This window comes from Mustelus asterias, chromosome 5, assembly GCF_964213995.1.
Source record: "Mustelus asterias chromosome 5, sMusAst1.hap1.1, whole genome shotgun sequence".
NCBI lineage: Eukaryota > Metazoa > Chordata > Chondrichthyes > Carcharhiniformes > Triakidae > Mustelus > Mustelus asterias.
Window position 1 is genome coordinate 47,361,930 of NC_135805.1, and position 21,405 is coordinate 47,383,334.

The 21,405-nt window shown below is 42.9% G+C and overlaps 1 protein-coding gene across 4 annotated transcripts in view; it reads left to right on the forward strand.

Annotated features, from left to right (window-relative positions):
• Positions 1–21,405, forward strand: part of ankrd6b (ankyrin repeat domain 6b) — a 213,386-nt gene that overhangs the window by 163,688 nt on the left and 28,293 nt on the right. For 2 of the 4 annotated variants that reach the window (XM_078212489.1, XM_078212490.1), the window contains 7 exons: positions 4,266–4,364; positions 8,129–8,227; positions 11,582–11,680; positions 11,811–11,909; positions 14,484–14,582; positions 18,024–18,101; positions 19,096–19,200. In XM_078212489.1, the coding sequence (XP_078068615.1) occupies positions 4,266–4,364; positions 8,129–8,227; positions 11,582–11,680; positions 11,811–11,909; positions 14,484–14,582; positions 18,024–18,101; positions 19,096–19,200 (678 nt within the window). The remainder of the gene's footprint in view (positions 1–4,265; positions 4,365–8,128; positions 8,228–11,581; positions 11,681–11,810; positions 11,910–14,483; positions 14,583–18,023; positions 18,102–19,095; positions 19,201–21,405) is intronic. The other 2 variants (XM_078212492.1, XM_078212493.1) reach the window with 2 other exon arrangements.

The window sequence follows — 21,405 nt, forward strand, 5'->3', positions numbered from 1 at the left end:
TAAAAGAAGCAGAAAGATCAGGAGGTTAGCAATTACGTTCTGCAAATCTACCGAGCACTTTCTGATTGTGGGGCTTGCTTGTTGCATTATTATGTTATGAATCAGATTATTCCAGTGCTGATCTGTACCTTTGCTGCAGTGATGAAAATGTCTTCATATTATTAGAAACTATCACTTCATAATTTAAATCAAAATCTATAGCATGTTCTATTAATGTGCATCCCACTTCATGAAACTTCCAATACTATCAAGAGGATTTGAGGGGCGGCATGGTAGCACAGTGGTTAGCACTGCTGCTTCACAGTGCCAGGGTCCCGGGTTCGATGCTCGGGTCACTGTCTGTGTGGAGTTTGCACATTCTCCTCGTGTCTGCGTGGGTTTTCTCCGGGTGCTCCGGTTTCCTCCCACAGTCCAAAGATGTGCGGGTTAGGTTGATTGGCCAGGTTAAAAATTGCCCCTTAGAATCCTGAGATGTGTAGGTTAGAGGGATTAGTGGGTAAATATGTGGGGGTAGGTCCTGGGTGGGATTGTGGTCGGTGCAGACTCGATGGGCCGAATGGCCTCCTTCTGCACTGTAGGATTTCTATGATTTGTTTGGAAAAATCTTTCTGGTCCATTTTTGGGCCTCTTTTGAATGCTGGTTCAATACCTTCCTATTTTACTTTTGTGGTCTATCTGAAACCGCAGACAAGACGTTGGTTTAATATCGGATCTACAGGATGACACCTCTAACAATGCAGCACCTGCTCAGTACTAGTGTGTCAGCCCTGGAATAATTCTTTTACCCTCCAGCCTTTTGATGACGAGGCAATTGTAGTAACAGCTGAGGCTAACTAAAATCAACAGCTTCTATTTATGAAGTAGCTTTAATGCATCACAGTTATATAGGGGAACAGATGATGGAACAAGGTGGGAGAGAGAAGACGGGAAAGCTTATGTTGAAAAAAAATGGAGGTTAAGAAGGCTTCTAAAGGTGGTTAAAATAGTAGAGAGGTGGTGGGTACTGAGGACGTATTTGTACAGAGTAGTTGGCTGAGGATTCTGATGCAAGTTGTTACATGAAGGGAGGGTGTGGATTGGATAAAAGGGTGTGGGCAGGGGAACTAGGTCTGGAAAAAGTTGCAGGAATTTGAAGACCCAAATAAGGTTTCAGAGTTAATGTATGGGAGACAAGGGACAGAGATTTTGAAAGGAGGTGCGGTTCGGATCCAACGTGGGTCGGCATTGAAAATCACAATTGCGGATGTCATCTGCAGATCCCAATGGCTCTGGGGCAGTCTCAGATTTTCAAAGGGATGGAGAGACGGAGTGGGGAAGGTGCCCATCACCAATTAATGGCCCCTTAAGCTCCTTGGGAACTTGTTAAGGGGCCAAATTTGACTAGAATTAAATTTTCAAAAGCCTTTTCGGGTGAGCACAAACAGTCTTTTGCACATCAGTCTAGTTCTCCTTGGGACCCAAATAACTTTATTTACAGTGTTGTCGTTCACAAATTTCTGGGGTGAACCAGTGCCTGCATGAATGCTGGTCCTCCAGCGGCCTGGAACTATCCACTTCCAAGGAGCTGCTCGCTGAATTTGACAAGGCAGCAGTGACCCTCAACATGGCTTTGCTGCTGTTGCTAGGTAGGCAGCTCCCATCTCCTGGACACGCTCGGTGCCTCTAATTGGGCACCAAGCTTGCCTCTTGACCATTTACATTATTTACATCTAATAATCAGACTGCAATAGCCACGCAGCCCGGGTGTGGGGTCGGGACTCGGAATTCATCTGGGTGTCAGATTCCTGACCCCATATTGAACATCTGGCCCAAGGAATCCGTGAAGGTCAGCAACAACCGGGGGAAACAGTCTTGGTGTGAGACAGGATGCTGGTAGCTGAGTTTTAATGCTTAAGTAAAGGACGAAATACATAGGTTCACTTAAATATCAATATCATAAAGATGCAAATTGGAGTCATTCACCTGACGAATACGCAATGAGTTTCAACCAGATAGAATATTAACTTTAGGCTGGAAATGTATTTATAAAGATTAAATTACAGTGAAAGTAATTGAGTTGGAGGAGAGCTGATTTATTTCTGACAATTAAAGTTATCTACCGTTTATCATTCCAAGTGTAGATACCCATTTAATGATGTGATCATTGTTAGTTACAGGCAGTCAAACTCCCTGGCATTGAAATTACCTATTAGAAGTGTAGAGTCTCATCGCTTCAGATATGAATTGTTGTTGGAGCTTTTAAAAAATGTCAAATTTAAAAATTGCCTTTTCTTTCTGTGTCTTTCTCTTAAACTGCTCTTTCTTTTCTTCTCTTTCTCTCCAAATCTCATTTGACATTGAATTCATTCCTTGCACTGATCATTTCATAACTTTTCCATCAGATTGATTAATGAGAGGCACAGTTGCTTTTCCTGTTCACTCAGGTTCTCACAGCACCAATGTTAGTTCATACTTTAAGCAAAGCTTAAATATTTATTTACGTTAGCATGCAAGGGCAAGTCTAACTAACAGCAGATGCTGTTAGATACTTTGTTCCAGCAAAATCTGGACAATTATTTCTCTTTAGTACAACCTAACTTTTCAACATTCCATGCAACCTCTTCTTATTAAATTGTTACTGGGATAAATGAATGACTCTGAATGTTAGCATTGCATAATATTAAAATATTATGAAAACACCTTTCTGCAGTGCCTTTGTGAAAATCTGTATTCTCCTGTGTATTTGTGAAATGATACAATTTTTAGTTTAAAGTTTATTTATTAGTGTCACAAACACTGCAAAGAAGTCACTGCGAAAATCCCCTAGTCGCCATGCTCCGGTGCCTGTTCAGTACACTGAAGGAGGATTTAGCATGGCCAATGCACCTAACCACCACGTCTTTCAGATTGTGGGAGAAAACCAGAGCACCCGGAGGAAACCCACGCAGAAACAGAGAGAACGTGGAAACTCCACACGGACAGTGACCCAAGCCGGGAATTGAACCCTGGCGCTGTGAGGCAGCATTGCTAACCACTGTGCCACCGTGTTGTGGCATTATTAGACTAGTTTGTAAATGAAGGCAGTATCCTCAGGATATAAGGTGCATTTATACACAAGTTTATTTCAGCACATCTGCAGTTCAAGGTCTGCACATCAGCCTTCAGGTTTGGGCAGGCAGTTTGATCAATCTAAAACTGGGAAACTGGCACACTGATGATGCAAACTCTTAAAAGCAGAGGCAGAGAGCTATCAGAATGAAGATCTGTCTCACTGAAGTTGTAGATGTCTCATGTTTTCAGACTTCCTTCATCACCACATGAAAATCTTCGGAAGGAATCCTCACCAGAAGTAACTGTGATGTTGTTTAGTTTCTATACTCTTAAAAACAGTCCTGTGTTGAGTCTGCTGAGGTGGAACTCATAAAATTTCAATTATTTTGCAGATAGGTTCTTTACAGGTCAATTCTTTTGGACCATGTCTCATTTTCTTTGTGAGTCTTTTGTCATTAATTTAATCTTTTTGTACGTCTTGGCCATTTGATGTGAGTGTGAGGTGTTTGCTGCAGCTCCCTGACTCTTGGTGATCATTTTAAATATCAGTACAACAATAAAGCAATTCACTTGAGAAGTTTTAGTTCTTGGCGATTTGACATTTTAAGCCCAGCTATATTTTTTAGCATTTAACAGTAAATTGCTTCAGAAGTATTCGAAATGAAACAATTGTAAACTTTAAGGTCTGATTTTAATCCTGTCTATGTGGCAGGATTAAGGAATCGGGGAGGTAAATAACAGTTGGGCTTTAATGCCTTCTGACATGTTCACATCCATCCTTATTTCAACTGCGGGGTCTCCAGCAGTTTTGGGGCTGCTTATCCCACGCAGGCTGAGACATCGTGTAAGTATTTAAATGTTGAGTTCTGGCGAGGTAATTTGGATCCCAAAACAATATAACCCGGCAATCGAGGTAGCTGCATCTTCTGTCTGACTTGCCATTCCAACTCCCGCCGGACATTGCCAGAAGAGGCCCAGAATGGTAACATATTAAGATTTTTTTTGAAGGGTTCCTTTGAGTCTGGACCAACAATTGTGTTTCCAAAAAGGTAGCAGCATACAAAAACTTTCAAATTGTCACATTAAATTGAAAATTAAATGTTATGGTGAGCAAATCTGTTAGATAGCCTGGGCATAACAATGGGATTGATCCAGTTTCATAAGTGTCAGGTAAATATTCAAGCCCTCATATTTTAACCCATTCCTTATTTTCCCTTTCTACTTCTGTGTGATAGAGTAACCAAACAGCCTTGCATCGGGCAGCCATTGTGGGCAATACTGAAGTCATCTCTGCGCTCGTTCTTGAGGGGTGTTCTCTAGACCGCCAGGACAAGGTGAGCAAGACTTATCGTTACTTCATAAAAGATATGTAAATGGCTGCAGTTTTCTCTTGAAAGAGGAGTGATTTTCACCATGACAGAGAGGATCTCTGCCACAGTGAAAATCCCAGAAATTGCTGAAAATCTAAGACCCCCTCCTGAAACCAGCACTTGCCATCTTTGTGGGGGGTGGGACTGGATTTGAGCTGGGGCTTGCACATGTGTGATCCGCGGAGGCAGCTGGCCATTTAAATCACCAGCTAGCTTTCTGAAATACGATTTTGAAAGAACAGGAGTGTGGATTCCGAAGTGTACAGAATGGAACAAGTAAGAGAAGGTTCAAACTTGGTGGATATGTTTGGAGACACCTTTAGGTGTCCAAAGTAAGGCACTCTCTGGAATTGTTAAAAATGAACATGACTCTGCACTTACAAAATCATTGGAGCTATCAAGGAACAGCCCCGCTGTCAAGGACATTTTAAGGAGCTGTCCAGGAAGTGTAAAAGCTGTCAAGGAACTGTCCAAGAAATGTTGAAGCTGTCAAGAAACTGTCCAAGGATCCTGGGTGAGTTGGCAGGGAGGGATTAAGGGCAAAGTGCAGGGGACATTGGTTGGCATGAGCTAGTATTAAGATAATACACAGAAAGGGGCAATGAGGTGGGTACTGAGGCACTACGTTAGCACAGGAGGTATTGTTAAGAACACAGCTGATGTTAAACACCAGAGCATTCCAAATCTCAGAATGGAAACTTGAAACATCTGGCATCAACTATATTTTTCCATTTTAGTGTAATGAGAGGAATAATGCGAAAAGCAGAAAATGATGTTCCAGGCATCTTTGTGATGATTTTAAATAAAATAAATGCTCATTAAACAATGAAATACACAACATGAAAATTAACTGGAAACACACTTAACTAACTCAATGGCTATATGCAGTATCCCTAAATTTATCGAGTTTCAAACCTCTTTAAATCCCTAATTTAAGAGCTAATCCTCGCAAACAGCATTCTATGGGTTTTTTAAAAAAAATCCAATAATAGTTACCACACCAGGCACTTGTATCTTTTAGAGTTGCTGCCGATGTAGGGCAGGACAATTGGTTGTTCAAATAGGCTTTTCTACAGACACAGCTTGCTGGGAGTTCACACAATTTTCCATGCTGTGGGTTGAGGTCTCAAAACAGCTAACTTGCATTGTTTGAATTTACTCCTGATGTACCGTTTTCCCTTTTGATCTTCCCTTATCTGAACTAACCTCCTCAGAAATCATTCCTAATTACCTTTATTTCGTGAGTTCACCCTGCACTTGTGAAATTCACACCTATTTCCCCCCTTTGAACATCTTATTCAAACCCTTGATGTTGTATTCTCCTTTGTTACCAACTTGCCATGGGTAAATATCTGTTTACAGGATTGCGAGGTTCATCAACATATCGAAAGCACTAGTTGCATTAACTTAGCAAAACTGTCTCTACCACTGTACAGTTTCCGTTTTTAAAGAAAAACATAAAACCAGCGGGAACACATTCCTAATTACTGGATCTCCTTGATTTTCATGTTATACTGATTTCCTGACAGTATGGGAGTGGGGGCAAGGATTGGCATGAATGGGGCAAAGGGAGTGTGAGGTGAGGGCTGGGGGAATGTTTGTTTGTTCTATAATTATTTATTTAAATGCCAGTGCCAGGGCACAGAAGCAGACCTTGCATTTTCACTCTGGGTTTGCCCATCCTGACTCCTGCTTCAGCCAACTCCTCGCCCACCCATACTGAAAGTCCGACCTATGGGTGGACATTTTTAAAGGCTAGGTTCGCCAAGTGGGGATATTTCATGACTCGCAAACCTGATGCGGGAGATGTAAATCTGGGCCGGCATTGTTGGAATCTGGAAATCAATCTGGCCTATATTGAGGAGCTGAACGTCTTTCTGACTTTTTGGGGGCAAAATTTGGCTTGGACAACATATAAACTTGATTGTCTGTTTTATATTCTTCAAATTTTCCACAATTGGTCCAAGATGACTTTCGCCTCCTTTGTTTCTGGAAACCTGTAGTGGTTTTGTGTAATGTGAGATTGGCCACTCTGACCCCAAACCATATTGAACATGAGTCCATAACACACAATCCACCAGTAACTAAAACTAAATTGAGTGCCCCTCAGAAACGACATGGAAGTAGTGGATAATTTGGGAAATGGATATGCCACATGGTGGACGGTTTCATTCTGAAATAGATATGAGAAGAGGGAGCATCACTTTGCACCTGACCATGCTGTGTCTGAGCTGAAAGTACTTAATGCTGACTGGCCCAATTTCACCATCAAGTTGTGCCCGTTTTCAGGCGCAGAAACTTGGTAAAGTTGGGTGTGAGGTGAGTAGTGTGATCCATGCCCACCTCTGTGCCGGTTCCCGTTTTACCAAGCCCTGAAAATGGCCGTAATCGGGACCGCGCCCGAAATGGGCACGACAGCCATTTAAATGCATTTGCATGCATTTAAATTGACCTAATTGGCTGCACGCCCAACCTTAGCGGCACTTCCCCCTTTACCACCGCGTTCGCCCATCCAGAATCGGCACGAAACAGACATGCTCCATAAAAGTCCGATTCGGGCACTCCAGTTAGTGAGGAGGTAAGTGCCGAGCGTCCGACGGCTCTCTGTTTGAGATCAGTGGGAGGGTCTGTTGTCACTCTGCCTGTGATCAGTGAGGGGGAAGGGGGGTCCGCTGCCACTCTGCCTGTGATCGGTGGGGGGCGTGAAGGGGTGGAGGGGCCCACGATCGGTCTGGGTGGCAAAGGGGGTGGGGGGGATAAGGGGGTCAGTAATGTTGTAGGGGTGGGGCAATGTCTGTGGGGGCCAGGGGGAGGCATTATTCGGCCCGGGAGGGATGTGGCAGGGGAGCAGCATTCTATCTTTTTTGTTTCTGTGCATGCGCAGTTGGAGACACCAATCGGAGTTGCAGGGTTTTGGGTGCATCAAGCCCCGCCCATAGGCTCTTGCAGCGCGATTCGGAATCGCTGATATTTTTGCAAGCAGAGTGCGTATGGGGGGTCTGAGAAAGGGTCTAAAAGTCAGATCTGAAACTCCCAGTTTCAAGTCTGCCCAGCATTTAGAACCAAAATGGTAAAATAGGGCCCCCTGAATAGGAAGAAAAAGTGTCACATTTCCACAAAATTGACAAGCCATGTTTCTCTTCAAGTAAAGCCATATTCATAGCACTTGAGTATCAGCCAATGGTCAAACATTCAATGGAATTACCATCTCCAAGTCCTGGTGCTCACCATTGACTAAAAACTCAACTGGACCTGCTGCATAAATGCCCATGCCTAACCATTGCTGAGTCAAAACCTGGAACTTACTATCTACCGGCGGTGTGACAGTACCTTCACCACAGAGACTATCAATCAATCAATGAACGGTATGCTTTGTCTGTATAGCATGCAAGAAACAATACTTTTCACTGTATGCTAATGCATATGACAAGAATAAATCAAATCAAATCAGTCAAGAAGGCGGTTCACTATCAAACTCGCAGGACAACAAAAGATGGGCAATAAATACCAATCTTGCCAGTGATACCCATATCCGAAGAATGATTTTTCTTTGGAAAATGTAGCAAATATTTTTCACATAAATCATCTGTAATTTGTTTAAAAGGATATTAGAATCATATTGGCTGTGAAATTTACTTGTCAACAAGCATGTTGCTTTGTAATTGATCTGTGTATCCTCAGTGACGTTGATGTTAAGTGTTTGCTTTGAATTTTATTTGCATTTTCAGGATGGTAACACTGCTCTGCATGAAGCTTGCTGGCACGGATTCAGTCAATCTGTCAAACTCCTGGTCAAGGCAGGAGCAAATGTCCATGCAAAGAATCAGGTTAGAAAGAAGGATTGCATTTTGGGACGTTTTGATTTTTCCTAATTAAAAGGTCCACTGATCTGTGTAATGGATTGTGTATGAATATATTTCAGGCAATAGATCAGCCACTCGACTTCATTGGAAATGCAAATTGGGAGATATGTGTAACGGGTGACAGATCCAATGGGGCCTATTTTATATCATTGCCCAAAGTCAATGTTAACCCCTGGGCTTGTTACAGGAGCAATTTCATGAACTTTCCATCTTTTAACAATGAATTGCAGATGGTTGTAAACTGCAGTGCCTCGTGGCTCTTGCAACAACATTTTGCTGATGTATCATTTGAATCAAAAGAAGCTGAAAGTTCTTGACCTTAGCCAGGCAGTCATGTTTTCACAACAGGGCTCATTTTCAGAGATGTATGGTTCATGGATTTGCACAGAAATGATGTGGAGATGCCGGCGTTGGACTGGGGTAAACACACCTGAAGCAGGGGCTTGGGGCTCCAAAAGCTTGTGTGGCTTTTGCTACCAAATAAACCTGTTGGACTTTAACCTGGTGTTGTTAAACTTCTTACTTTGCACAGAAACCCAGGCTAAATGGAAAATTTCCATCCATGAGTACATTTTCCAGAAATTGATCCCTGCTGTGTAAAATGTCAATGTTTTGTAATAGTAATTATCAAGAAGCAATGTTTTTCTAACAAATTAACTTCTTTATGCAAAAACTTTAATTACAGTATCTGCATGATTTTGGTTACCACATTTTTCGCTAGGTGTTGTCATTCCAAGTCTCATTCATCCATAACCTCTGCATTAGCTAGCGTGCAATGGCTCACAGTCTGACAGCACCTCGATTTTAAAATCCTCAACCTTGCTTTCATATCCCTACATATGGCCTTAACACTCCATATCCCTACATATGGCCTTACCACTCCATATCCCTATAACCTCCTGAAGCCTCACAAATGTCTGAGATATCTGTGCTCCTCCAAATGTCACCTCTTGAGCACCTTTTTTTTAAACTCTCGACTATTGGTACCTATGCTTTCAGCCGTTAAGGTCGCAAGCTCTAGAGTTTCATTCCTAAACCACTGAGTCTCTGTATATCTCTACTTCCCCCTTTAAGACGCTCCTTAAAACCTACTCTTTGACCAAATTTTTGGTAATCTTTTTAATATCTCTCTCTGTGTCTCTGTTTTTTATTGACAATGCTCTTGTTGAGTGCCTGGGTATTTTGCTAAATTAAAGGTGCTCAATAAACAGAGGTTTTTGTGTTGACAGTAACAAACTTGGTGATTGGATATATTTGTCATGTTATTTTGAACTCATTGTTGTTTTCAAAAAAATTATCCTTTTTGAGCTGATTTGAGCCACTTAACTTTGAGGCTGGATTAGATCCAAATAGATGCCTACTGATGTAGCCCCCGGGACCGACTGCTATCCATCAGTTCCTTGGTCATTTTTTCTTCTTCATCTTCATTAAGCTCTTTGCTTATTATCTTCCCTTTGACAAACATGTGGGAAATTGTAGCCACAAGCCCAGCTGGGCCAGCACCAAGCTACCTGTCCCGATTGACAAAATAACCTTTAGGAACAAAACACTTAATAGGCGGAATCATAGAATGATACAGCACAGAAAGAGGCCATTCATCCCATGGAGCCTATGCTGGCTCTTTGAAAGATCTCTCCAACTGGTTTGATGACCATTGACCTGGTCAGTACAAGGAGGAAACGTTATGAATTTTAAAAAATTTTGGAATCTGTAGTCATTTTAAGAATTTTTGGAAGGGACTTTAAAGAATTAGCGTCAATTATAAAGGGACCGATTATAATTTTCTTGGATAACAAGAAATACTGGTCCATGTTACCTGGTGATCCTTGACCAAAAGCAGTACCAACATGAAGGAAGTTATGAAAGAAACCATGTGGCTGGCAGACACAATGGAGAGCTGCACACATGATAGGGCGGCACGGTAGCACAGTGGTTAGCACTGCTGCTTCACAGCTCCAGGGTCCCGGGTTCGATTCCCGGCTTGGGTCACTGTCTGTGTGGAGTTTGCACGTTCTCCTCGTGTCTGCGTGGGTTTCCTCCGGGTGCTCCGGTTTCCTCCCACAGTCCAAAGATGTGCGGGTTAGGTTGATTGGCCAGGTTAAAAATTGCCCCTTAGAGTCCTGAGATGCGTAGATTAGCGGGTAACTGTGTGGGGGTAGGGTCTGGGTGGGATTGTGGTCGGTGCAGACTCGATGGGCCGAATGGCCTCCTTCTGCACTGTAGGGTTTCTATGATTCTATGAGTTACCAGCAGAGGAGCTTGAAAGTGAGGACAATCAGTGCACAGTCGCAGACACAAAGAGAAAGCAGACAGAAACAGAGTGAGTATTTTTTCACCATATTGCCTTTGGTTCTTTTGCCAATTGCATTAAATCTTTGACCGGTTCCCAACCCCCTTCATACCTGTTCTCCTTCTTTACACTATCAAAATGCTTCATGATCTTGAACATTTCTATTCACATCTCCTCTTACTTTTGTTTAAAGGAGAATAATCACATCTTCTCTCGGCTTCCTATATAACAGAGTCCTTCATTCCTGGTATCAGTCTGATAAATTCTCTTTGTACCCTCTCCCTTGACATCCTTCTGAAGGTGTAGTGTCTGGAATTGGCCATAATACTTCAGCGAGGGCCTAACCAATGATTCAGAAATGCTTAACTTAACTTCCTAGCTTTTGTATTCTGTGCCTCTATTAGGAAAGCTAAGGATCTCAGAGGCATCTTTAGAACCTTCTCAACTTGCCCTTTGAGTTTTCTTGCACCCTCTATAATGAAACATTAACTGCCAAGGACTGGAGTGGAGGCACATTTCAATGCCATGTCTTCCCTTTGTTTCTATATATATATTCTGAACTCTGTTGCTGGAAATATACAGTTCTATTTTTTGTTCTAAAGTCAATGTGATCACTTTGTTTTCTGAAATCAACATTTTAACGTTCTTGATATTTAAAAAAAATCATTGCAGCAGAAAACGGAAATGTATTCCTCCTTCCTTCCCTCTGCATGAACTAACCACTAACATCTATAGCCAGGAAGGCAAATGAATTGACTTGTATATTGGGGTCCTGTCTGCCCCATTCTCAAATTGATTGTCTTGAACTGCGGGAGAGCAGGTTGTGGTGCAGTGTGGCTAACTCCTCGCTTTATGAAGGCAAGTGTCTGACCCACAATGAAATGCCACCTAATGACTTGTATGGCTGAAATTAATACACGGGGAATTAGCATGAAAACTTTTTGAGATTAAACAAACTGATCATCTTCTTCACACACAATGATGCTGTTTAGTAACTTATCAGTCTTGCTGCTTGTGTCTCCCTTAAGGCAGGTAACATAGCCCTCCACTTGGCCTGTCAGAATGGCCATTCCCAGAGTTCTCGTGTACTATTGCTAGGAGGGTCCAGACCTGACATTAAGAACAGTGTAAGTGAGGGTCTGCTCTTTTTATATTTTCGATATTCAGAAGAATTTTTTTCACAAAAAAGGTGCCTTGCTTATCTTCAATAAGTGTGTATTCAGCGTGACTTGGAGTTGAAATGTTTCTGTTTTCCAGATGGGTGACACATGTTTGCATATTGCTACTCGTTACAATCATGTGACTATTATTAGAATCCTCCTGAGCGCTTTCTGTTCTGTCAGCGAGAAGAACCAGGTCAGTGCATGAAAAACTGTCCCCTATACTCTATATGGTGGGGAGAGGATTTTTAGCCCCCATCCCAAAAGGGGTAGGAACAGAGGCGACAGGTCATGGAATTTAGCACTGACGATCAGTGTGCCCTGGCTCCACCCCAGCTCTGGGCTATTTTCTTGGACGATAGGATGGCAGAGTGGGTGTGGCGGGCAGCAAGGCGGGCTGCCAATTCAGCCAGTTAAACACTGTCAGGCCAACTGTTGGAAGAATTTTCCAGTTGGCCTCCAAGTCCTTGGCGGGGTCAGAAACAAATCTAATCGCCTGGAAGCGGCCTCCCGATGGCAAACCTGAGGTCAGCGCCCCAGACTGACCTAAAAGGCCTCGCTGCTGCCCTGATTTCAGCAGCAGGCACACGCTTTCCTGTAGAAGTTCAAAGAAGTTGGCACCTCCATTTTGGGGTGCCCTCTCCTTCAGTTAATTACCAAGGGATCCAGCTGCAGCCTCCGAGCTGAGGACCTTCGATTGACCCTCTAACTTCAAGATCACACTTACCATCTTTAATTGGCAGTGAGCCTGCCCTTTGGCCATTAGTTGGCCAATTTGGGAAGAAACACAGGCGAGTGAATGCCACACTGTGGCACTTCTCGCCCTCATTTGAACCTGACATCAGTCCCTGTGGACGTGTGTTATTCTAATTTATATTGTATTGGAAGTATGACATTTAAACATGTTGATGGGCTTTAAATAATAAAGTGATGCATTTAGTAAATGAGACTAACAACTCATTATGGATATGAGAGAAAGCAATGCTAAAACCGAAAAGACTAAAGTGGGCCTAACTGCTATTAATTACTGTTTAAAAATAAATACAGAAAGGTGCCACGTGACGTTTATTGAATCATAGAATCCTATAGTGCAGTAGGAGGCCATTCAGCCCATCAAGTCTGCACCGACCACAATCCCCGGCCCTATCCCCATAACCCCATGCATTTTACCCCAGCTGGTCACCCCCTAACACTAAGGGGCAATTTAGCATGGCCAATCCACCTAACTGGCACATCTTTGGACTGTGGGAGGAAACCGGAGCACCTGGAGGAAACTCACGCAGACATGGGGAGAATGTGCAAACTCCAGAGACAGTGATCCAAGCCGGGAATCGAACCCGGATCCCTGGTGCTGTGAGGCAGCAGTGCTAACCACTGTGCTACCCTGCCACCTTATGTTCTATATGTTGTGTATTCCATATGTTGTGTACACAAATCTGATGCTTTTAAATGTTAATTCAGATAGCCAGGAAAATTTATTGTTGTTTTCAAAGGTAGTTGATATGCATTCCATATCAATCTCAGTTGAAGTTGTCTGCTGATGTCAATCCAAAACATGACATGTTAAACTTCAAAGCCATCATCCGCAACATCCATCTCCCAATTGTTCATTCATAGTAGCCTAGGTTTCCCAATTAATATGACAATTTTAAAACTTTATATTTTAAACTGGTATTACAATAATACAAACCAGAAAATCTAAGCTAATGTATTCTATATGGAAAGGGGATGGGAAATAAGCCCCGCATTTGGAAAACTGATTTTTAAAAAAAATTCACTTTGAAAGCTACAAGATCCCTCACCTCGTACTTTTATGTTGTCCTGTATTGAATATGTTGAGCGCTCGGCAATCTGGCACTCGAAGTAGAATCTAACGCATCAAGTATAGTTGCGCTGTACTACTTGTTGAATTTCTCTGACCTCCCTTCCATATCTGGTATTCACAAAGTACTGCAGTTAATCTCCAAATTGCTTCCTTTCCCTCACTGCTTTACTCCTTAATTGTCAAATCGACACAGACCTGAAATTTATTTAAACCTTTCAAACACCACCCTAAGTTGATCAATTGATTCTTAGTCACAGATGTGTGAATTCCACCCTAAGTCCCGCAGTGTGGCCAGGAACATGTTTCCCACTGCAGACATTGGCAGGAAACCACACCATATCTCCCAGACCCAACCTCATAAATTATGTACCACGCTGTATTTTGTGGCAGGACAGGTATGATAACATAGGTCCTGCCATCATATCTGGGGTCATGTTGAAAAGGTGCCCAACATCACGGGCCTATCTTTGAAGACCTCCTGAGAAGGAAGATAGATCTCCAGGAACATTCTGAGGCCAGACAATGGACCTCCTGGGTGACACTGAAACTGGAAGATCCACCTGTAAATGCTTTCTCCCCCCCCCTACCTGCAGATGCCCCCCCCCTCCCCCCACCCTCTGCAGATGCTCCCCCCACCTATAGATGATCCCCCCCCCACTCGTTGCTGTGATATTCCAGTGACCAGGGTTGCTGTCGGCCTCCACCCTGAACCCTGGAGGCGGCCCCAGACACTATTCAGGTGAGTGCCAACTTCTGCACACCATGGTGTTCCAGATTTGTTCTGGATCGGCGTATTTTCCTGCTGCCGTCATGGAGAATCAGGAGTGTGACGGGGGCATGACAGCATCCTGCCCTTAGAATGGTACCTTTATCAATTCAATCTCATAACCAATGTAGAATGTTGCAAAGCTCCATGAGTTCTTCTGACCCGATTTCTGTTCACAGGCCGGAGATTCTCCACTCCATATTGCTGCGGCTCTCAACCACAAGAAAATAGCCAGACTCTTATTGGAAGCCGGTGCTGATGGAAATATTGTCAATAACGTAAGTAGGCTTTATGTTATTATTAGTGAAGTTCTTTCAGTGTTTTTTCATTGGCAGTGAGGAAAATAGCCCAGGGTTTGCATTTCAGCATGAATTTAACTGAGGCTTATCTAAAACACAGTTCAAAAACATCACCTTCCTTTTTGAAATGTCCCCTATGGAAAGAGGTGAGTTAAACGTTGGATTCAACTTGAGAATTTTTCTCAGAAGTTTTGAAAACTCTTCTTAAAATTCTCCATGGCACATACAGGAATGTCTCTACTCGCCAACATTAACAAAATAAACCAAATCCCCTGGTGTTCATTTACTTCTCAGTTATTTCTATCACCCATTTTTGCCCCACTCCTTCCCACTTTGGGCCCTTCTCTCCTGGCTTTTCCATGCCTAGTTTCCCAGTCACGTTAACTTCATATTCACTCCTCTCAAGAACATTGTCTGCCTGCCCTCTGTATCCGAAGCCATCAATCCTGTACATAGAATCCTTACAATGCAGAAGAAGATCATCCAGCCCATTGAGCCTGCACCAACAACAATCCCACCCAAGCCATATTCCCATAACCCCACGTATTTAACCTGCTAATCCCCCTGACGCTAAGGGGCAATTTATCATGGCCAATCCACCTAAACCGCACATCTTTAGAGTTCTCTCTCATGTTGCCGTTCTACCTTGAATTTCCCATTTGGAGAAGCCTAACAATCCTCAGTGCCTCTCTTTACTCCAAAGGGAAGAACCAGGATCTGTTGCATTCTCCATGTGAGCAGCAACCTCAACTGGCCTGATCTCTTGTGTTAACCTTCCCAAGTTACAAACTCCCACTGCACATTTCCCTCCAGATTGGCTGTTCACACACAAACAGGTCCTAATCATCTGCAACATTACTGTGGATGACTGCTTTGATAACCTGGCTTTGACTGATATTTGGCACATAGGTGGGTGATACCTTTATAAGATTTACAGGTTTCAAAGCATAAAACCCTTTTAATTAAAATCTCCAGCGTCCCTAGTTTTGCCTTTCCTAACAAGGTATGAATTGTTATGAATTAAGTAGAATTTATTAAGTAAGATTTTACATATACGTAACACAAAACAATGAAGACCACATGGAAGTTCTGCATCCTTTAAGTTTTTAGAATTCTTTGAGCTTTGCTAGCAATGTATCTTTCTGATGTGGAAATAGTCCAAATACACCTCTTACATTGGCTTAGGGTGCATGTCACCCCTCCTCTGTAACTAAGAAGTCATTCAGACTAAAGGTAAATTTCCTTACGGCCTCCAGAGTTTACATTGTGAACAAATATTACATTTCCTTTAGGTACAGAGCAGTAACAAACAATGCAACCCAGGTCCCACAGATACTAAAACCATTAAGAACAAATGTTTAGAACATTTCCCACCTTAATATCAGTTTTCTCTCCAGTGTAAATGTTCTGCCCTGAAGAAGAGTCACATGGACTTGAAATGTTGGGTGGGATTCTCCAGCCGTGCTCGCCCCAAAACTGGAGAATCCTGCCCGAGGTCAATGGACCTTTGCGTGGTTCGCCCCCATCGCCCAGCCCGCTGTGATTCCTGTGACGGGCAGGATGGAGAGTTCCCCCATTAACTCTGTTTCTCTCTCCACAGATACTGCTAGACCTCTGTGAGTTTTTCCAGCATTTTCTGTTTTTATTACTGACCTTTCGCCTGGCCCACTCTGCCATGGTGGGCCATCCATGGATGTTGCCCTGGCAGTAGCCACCACCTTCCTGTGATGCTCCAGCAGCTCTCAGTGGGTGGACTTCCTGCTCCCAGGGTCTACCAGCCCCACCGCAGGTTTTTACCCAGATATCGCCTTCCTTTCCCTCAGCCTCTGCACCATGACTCCTCAGCTCTATGACGTCTGTTTTGACTGTTGTCCTGTCCTCATGTGCTCCCTAAAGCCCTTCTTCCATGTAAATTCTGTGATCCACACTCCTATCCCTTAAAATCTATGGGTGTACGTACCCCACATGGACTGCAGCAGTTTAAGAAGGCAGCTCACCATCACCCTTCTCAGGGCAACTAGAGATGGGCAATAAATGCTGGCCTAGCCAGCTAGGCCCAAATACCATGATTTTTTAAAAAATCAGCATCTCCCATGGCATCTGATCCTTCCCAGAGATCAGGTCTTCTCTCACCACATTGTACCCCTTATCATTCATGTCCCCCTACCCACTCCCATCCCAATCCCTCCTGTACCCATTTCTGGAAAACAAAACTCTTTCCCCAAATCACAAATCAGCTGTACTTTCTCACTACCATTTCTCTAAGCCTCCTGCCCCACCCCCTCTACCCTCACCTTTGATGAGTGTGAGGAGCTCTCAGGATTCTCTATCATTAACATTGAAACTACCCATAGAGCTGGCTTTATTGCTTCCCCTCCCCTCCCTACTCACGTGAGTCATACTCTACTCGAAATATTAACCCTATTTCTCTCTCCACAGATGCTTCCAGACCTGCTGAGTATCTCCAACATTTTCTGCTTTTATTTCAGATTTCCAGCATCTGCAGTATTTTGCTTTGATTCCTGTTTATCTATTTTTGCAACTTTGGTGTAAATATTTTCTTTCACTTAGACAATTAAATTGCAACATTTCCTGTTGCAAATGTTTAGAACATTAAAATCCTTTTGGTACAACCATTTTAAATTATTAAATTTAATTAGGTTTAATTTACAAATTAAGGGCAGCAGGGGCACAGTGGTCAGCACTGCTGTCCCTCTGAGCCAGGGACCTGGGTTCGATTCCTGGCTTGGGTCACTGTCTGTGTGGAGTCTGCATGTTCTTCCCGTGTCTGCGTGGGTTTCCTCCGGGTGCTCCGGTTTCCTCCCACGATGTGCTGGTTAGGTGCATTGGCCATGCTAAATTCTCCCTCAGTGTACCCGAACAGGCACCGGAGTGTGGCACCCAGGGGATTTTCACAGTAACTTAATTGCAGTGTTAATGTAAGCCTACCTGTGACACTAATAAATAAAATAAAGTTTGAATGAAGCAAGTGAAAATAAGTTTATGGTGAAATTAGTCAACTTGACTATAAGCTTTGTTCTGAAATATTGTTTGGTCTGTGTAAGTGTACTCTTGGTTATTTTATTAGCTGTGTGAGTACATGTATTATGCATGATAAATGTAGGAATTGAGGAGTCATTTAAATGTCTGTTATCTAGCACAACTTACTAATTGTCCTAGTGAATGCTGAAGTTTGATTTATGACAAGATGTAGGACTTCAATTAGCTAAATCACTTGATGGCATTTTTATATATTTTGTGCCTGGTCTGGCATAAAATCCAGTGGATAGTTCATTATAAGCATAATAATTTGCATTGTTCCACTAATGTGGTGCATTAGAGAGACTAATAGTAGTCAGGTTGAATACTCCAAACTTGATTATATCGAGAAACGATTTACCTCCTTGATTCTTTCTGTAGGCAGGTCAGAACCCTCTGGAAGCAGCTAGAGAGAATAATAGCCCAGAAGTGGCCCTTCTTCTCACCAAGGCACCACAGGTAAGAGTTTGTGGCAATGTCAAGAGCCACACTTATATATGGAAGCCAGGGTTGAATAGTGGAGACGGATAAATATTCTGTCCCCTTGCTTTGTTATCTTCTGCAGCAAAGGAGTATTTGGATTGAACGTTTCTTCAAACAGATTGAGAGAGTGGACTAAAGTTCACTTTGAAGTAATTCATTGCTTATAAAACACTCCATCTGATATAAATAGATAAATGCCAATATGTTCTTTGTAATTGTTAGGGTCACAACTGGGGCAGTAGGTGTATTAAAAATTGAGATGAGATAAACCATTGTGAGGGTTTTAACTTTGTGTTGGCCTATATTGCGAGGGGGATAGAATATAAAAGCAGGGATGTCTTGATGCACCTGTACAGGGCATTGGTGAGGCCGCAGCTGGAATACTGTGTGCAGTATTGGTCCCCTTATATGAGGAAGGATATATTGGCATTGGAGGGAGTGCAGAGAAGGTTCACCAGGTTGATACCGGAGATGAGGGGTTTGGATTATGAGGAGAGGCTGAGGAGATTGGGTTTGTACTCGTTGGAGTTTAGAAGGATGAGGGGGGATCTTATGGAGACTTATAAGATAATGCGGGGGCTGGATAGGGTGGAGGCGGAGAGATTCTTTCCACTTAGTAAGGAAGTTAAAACTAGAGGACACAGCCTCAAAATAAAGGGGGGTCGGTTTAAGACAGAGTTGAGGAGGAACTTCTTCTCCCAGAGGGTGGTGAATCTCTGGAATTCTCTGCCCACTGAGGTGGTGGAGGCTGCCTCGCTGAATATGTTTAAAGCGCGGATGGATGAATTCCTGATCGGTAAGGGTATTAAGGGTTATGGGGATCAGGCGGGTAAGTGGTACTGATCCACGTCAGATCAGCCATGATCTTATTGAATGGCGGGGCAGGCTCGAGGGGCTAGATGGCCTACTCCTGCTCCTATTTCTTATGTTCTTATGTCTTTTGATGAAAGTCTGTAAAAAATATTACCAGGTTCTCAGTTTCTGCCGTGGGAGAAGTTTGAGGAAGAAGAGGGAAAAACTCAAGGAAGAACGAAGAGCCCAATCAGTACCTCGTGATGAATTGATCCAGAGTAAGGTAAATACATGTAATCCTATTAAATTATTGATCTGAAAAGACAGATTTCTTGGATGTGGCTATTTGAAAAGTATTTTGATTAAATTGTTCCTGTTCCTATCCGTGCTGAATTAGCTGATCTAAACGGGGATGGCTGTGGAGAGGGTCTGGTGGGGCTGGGGGTGCTGGTGTGCTAGTTTGGCCTCAGCTGGGAAAGGGGCAAATCAGTCAGTGTTCTCACCTTATCACCACCTAGTGGAAAGCTGAAGTCAGTGCAGGATTTGACCTGCGATGTTCCCACTGGGAAGTAGCCTCCTGGAGTTCACTGACAGACATGCATTAGGAGTGGCAATTGTTGCGGGCGGTTTAGTGGAACTGTAGTTCAGTCCTTTCAGAAGAAGAAGATACAAATTAGGGAGGGGGTGGGGAGAGGAAAAATACATACCAATTCAGTGCTGATAGTGAGCAGACAGTTGTACTGAACATTGATCACTGAAATCTGACTCTGGGGTGCATGATCAGTTCAAGTTTTAATCCGGAAAATCGATGTACAGTAATTGAGGAGACGTTCAGTTTGACTTCAACCTTAATTAAATTTTGATATCTATTGAATTGTTGACAGGGCAATTCCCTGTATTCAAACCTACACGTTCATCTCAAACATGTATTTGAAAAGCTGTTGTACACCGTTGTGCGAATCATTAGAACTCGGCCTAGTTTCCAAGCTTGGAAACGCTGAGGTTACCGTTGTGACAATTCTCTCATTGAGGATTTGGGTTGAAGAGACTGGACTGCAACAAAGATATATTTATACCTTGGGATATATGGGTCCTTTACCCGCATTCTGATTCCGTCCTCTTCTAGATGTGTTGGAAGAGACGTCATTAATTGTAGCAATATTTTTGTCAGGTTAGAATAGAAGTTAACAAATCTCGACTGTATAATTGATCCCCAATGTCTGGATTATTTCATCATCACAAAATAATGAAATTATCACATCGCACATTGTGGCATCTATAAATATAAAACAATTATATTGCGTTTAATAACACTGCAGTGCATTATGTCCACCAGCATTAATGTTGCGAGTTTTTGTCGGTGTGCTGGGTAATTGGTTATTTTAATAATACTCAGTTCTATATCTACTTCACTAATTTCACTCCTGACTCTGCTAGTCATTGTCCTGCAGTCACTTCTGCTCCTGCCTCCATATATCTACCTCAGGTGTGCCCTAAGGTTCCAGCCTTGTCTACATCCTGTCCACTAGTAACATTATTCATAAGCATGGGCTCAAATTTCATTTGCATGCTGACAACATCCAGTTCCAGCTGTTTGTCCCACACTTGTCTCCACGGCCACCAGCTTACTGACCTGACTTGTTTGTTCAATGTCAAACCACAGACGAGCAGAAACATTCCCAAGTGCAGTGTCAGCAACACTAAAGCCATGACTCAGAGTCCCTGATTCCATCTCTGACCTGCTGCTCGTAAAGGTTGAATTCTCTTTAATTCTGAGCTCAGCTTCCGACCTCACATCCTTGCCTCCGTGAGGAGCACACATTTACAGATGATCTGAGATAGAACAAAGCAGGATGATACAGAGGTGAAGATACAAGGTGTTAACGATGATGCAAATATGTGATCAGAAGCTCACCTTGGGGTCAGCAAACAGTGGTAGAACCAGACAGAGTCAACATGGATTTACGGAAAATAAATCATGCTTGTCAAATCGCTGGAATTTAAGGATGTAACTAGTGGAGTTGATGAGGGGGAGCCAGTAGATGTGGTTTATTTGGGCTTTCAGAAGGCTTCTGACAAGTTCCACATAATAGATTAGTGTGTAAAATTAAAGCACATGGGGATTGGGGGTAGGGTTTTGAAATAGAATATTGGTTGGCAGACAGGAAACAAAAAGTAGGAATAAATGGATCATTTTCTGAATGGCAGGCAGTGACTAGTAGACTACCGTAGGGATTGGTGTTAGGACACTAGCTATTCACTACATATATGAATGATTTGGACCCGGGAACTAAATGTAAAATCTCCAAATTTGCAGATGACACAAAGCTGGGTGAGCTGTGAGGAGGATGCAGAAATGCTTCAGTGTGATTTGAATAAGAAAAATGAGTGGGCAGATGCATGACAGATGCAGTATAATGTGGATAAATGTGAGGTTGTCCACTTTGGTAGCAAAATCAGGAAGGCAGATTATTATCTGATTGGCTAT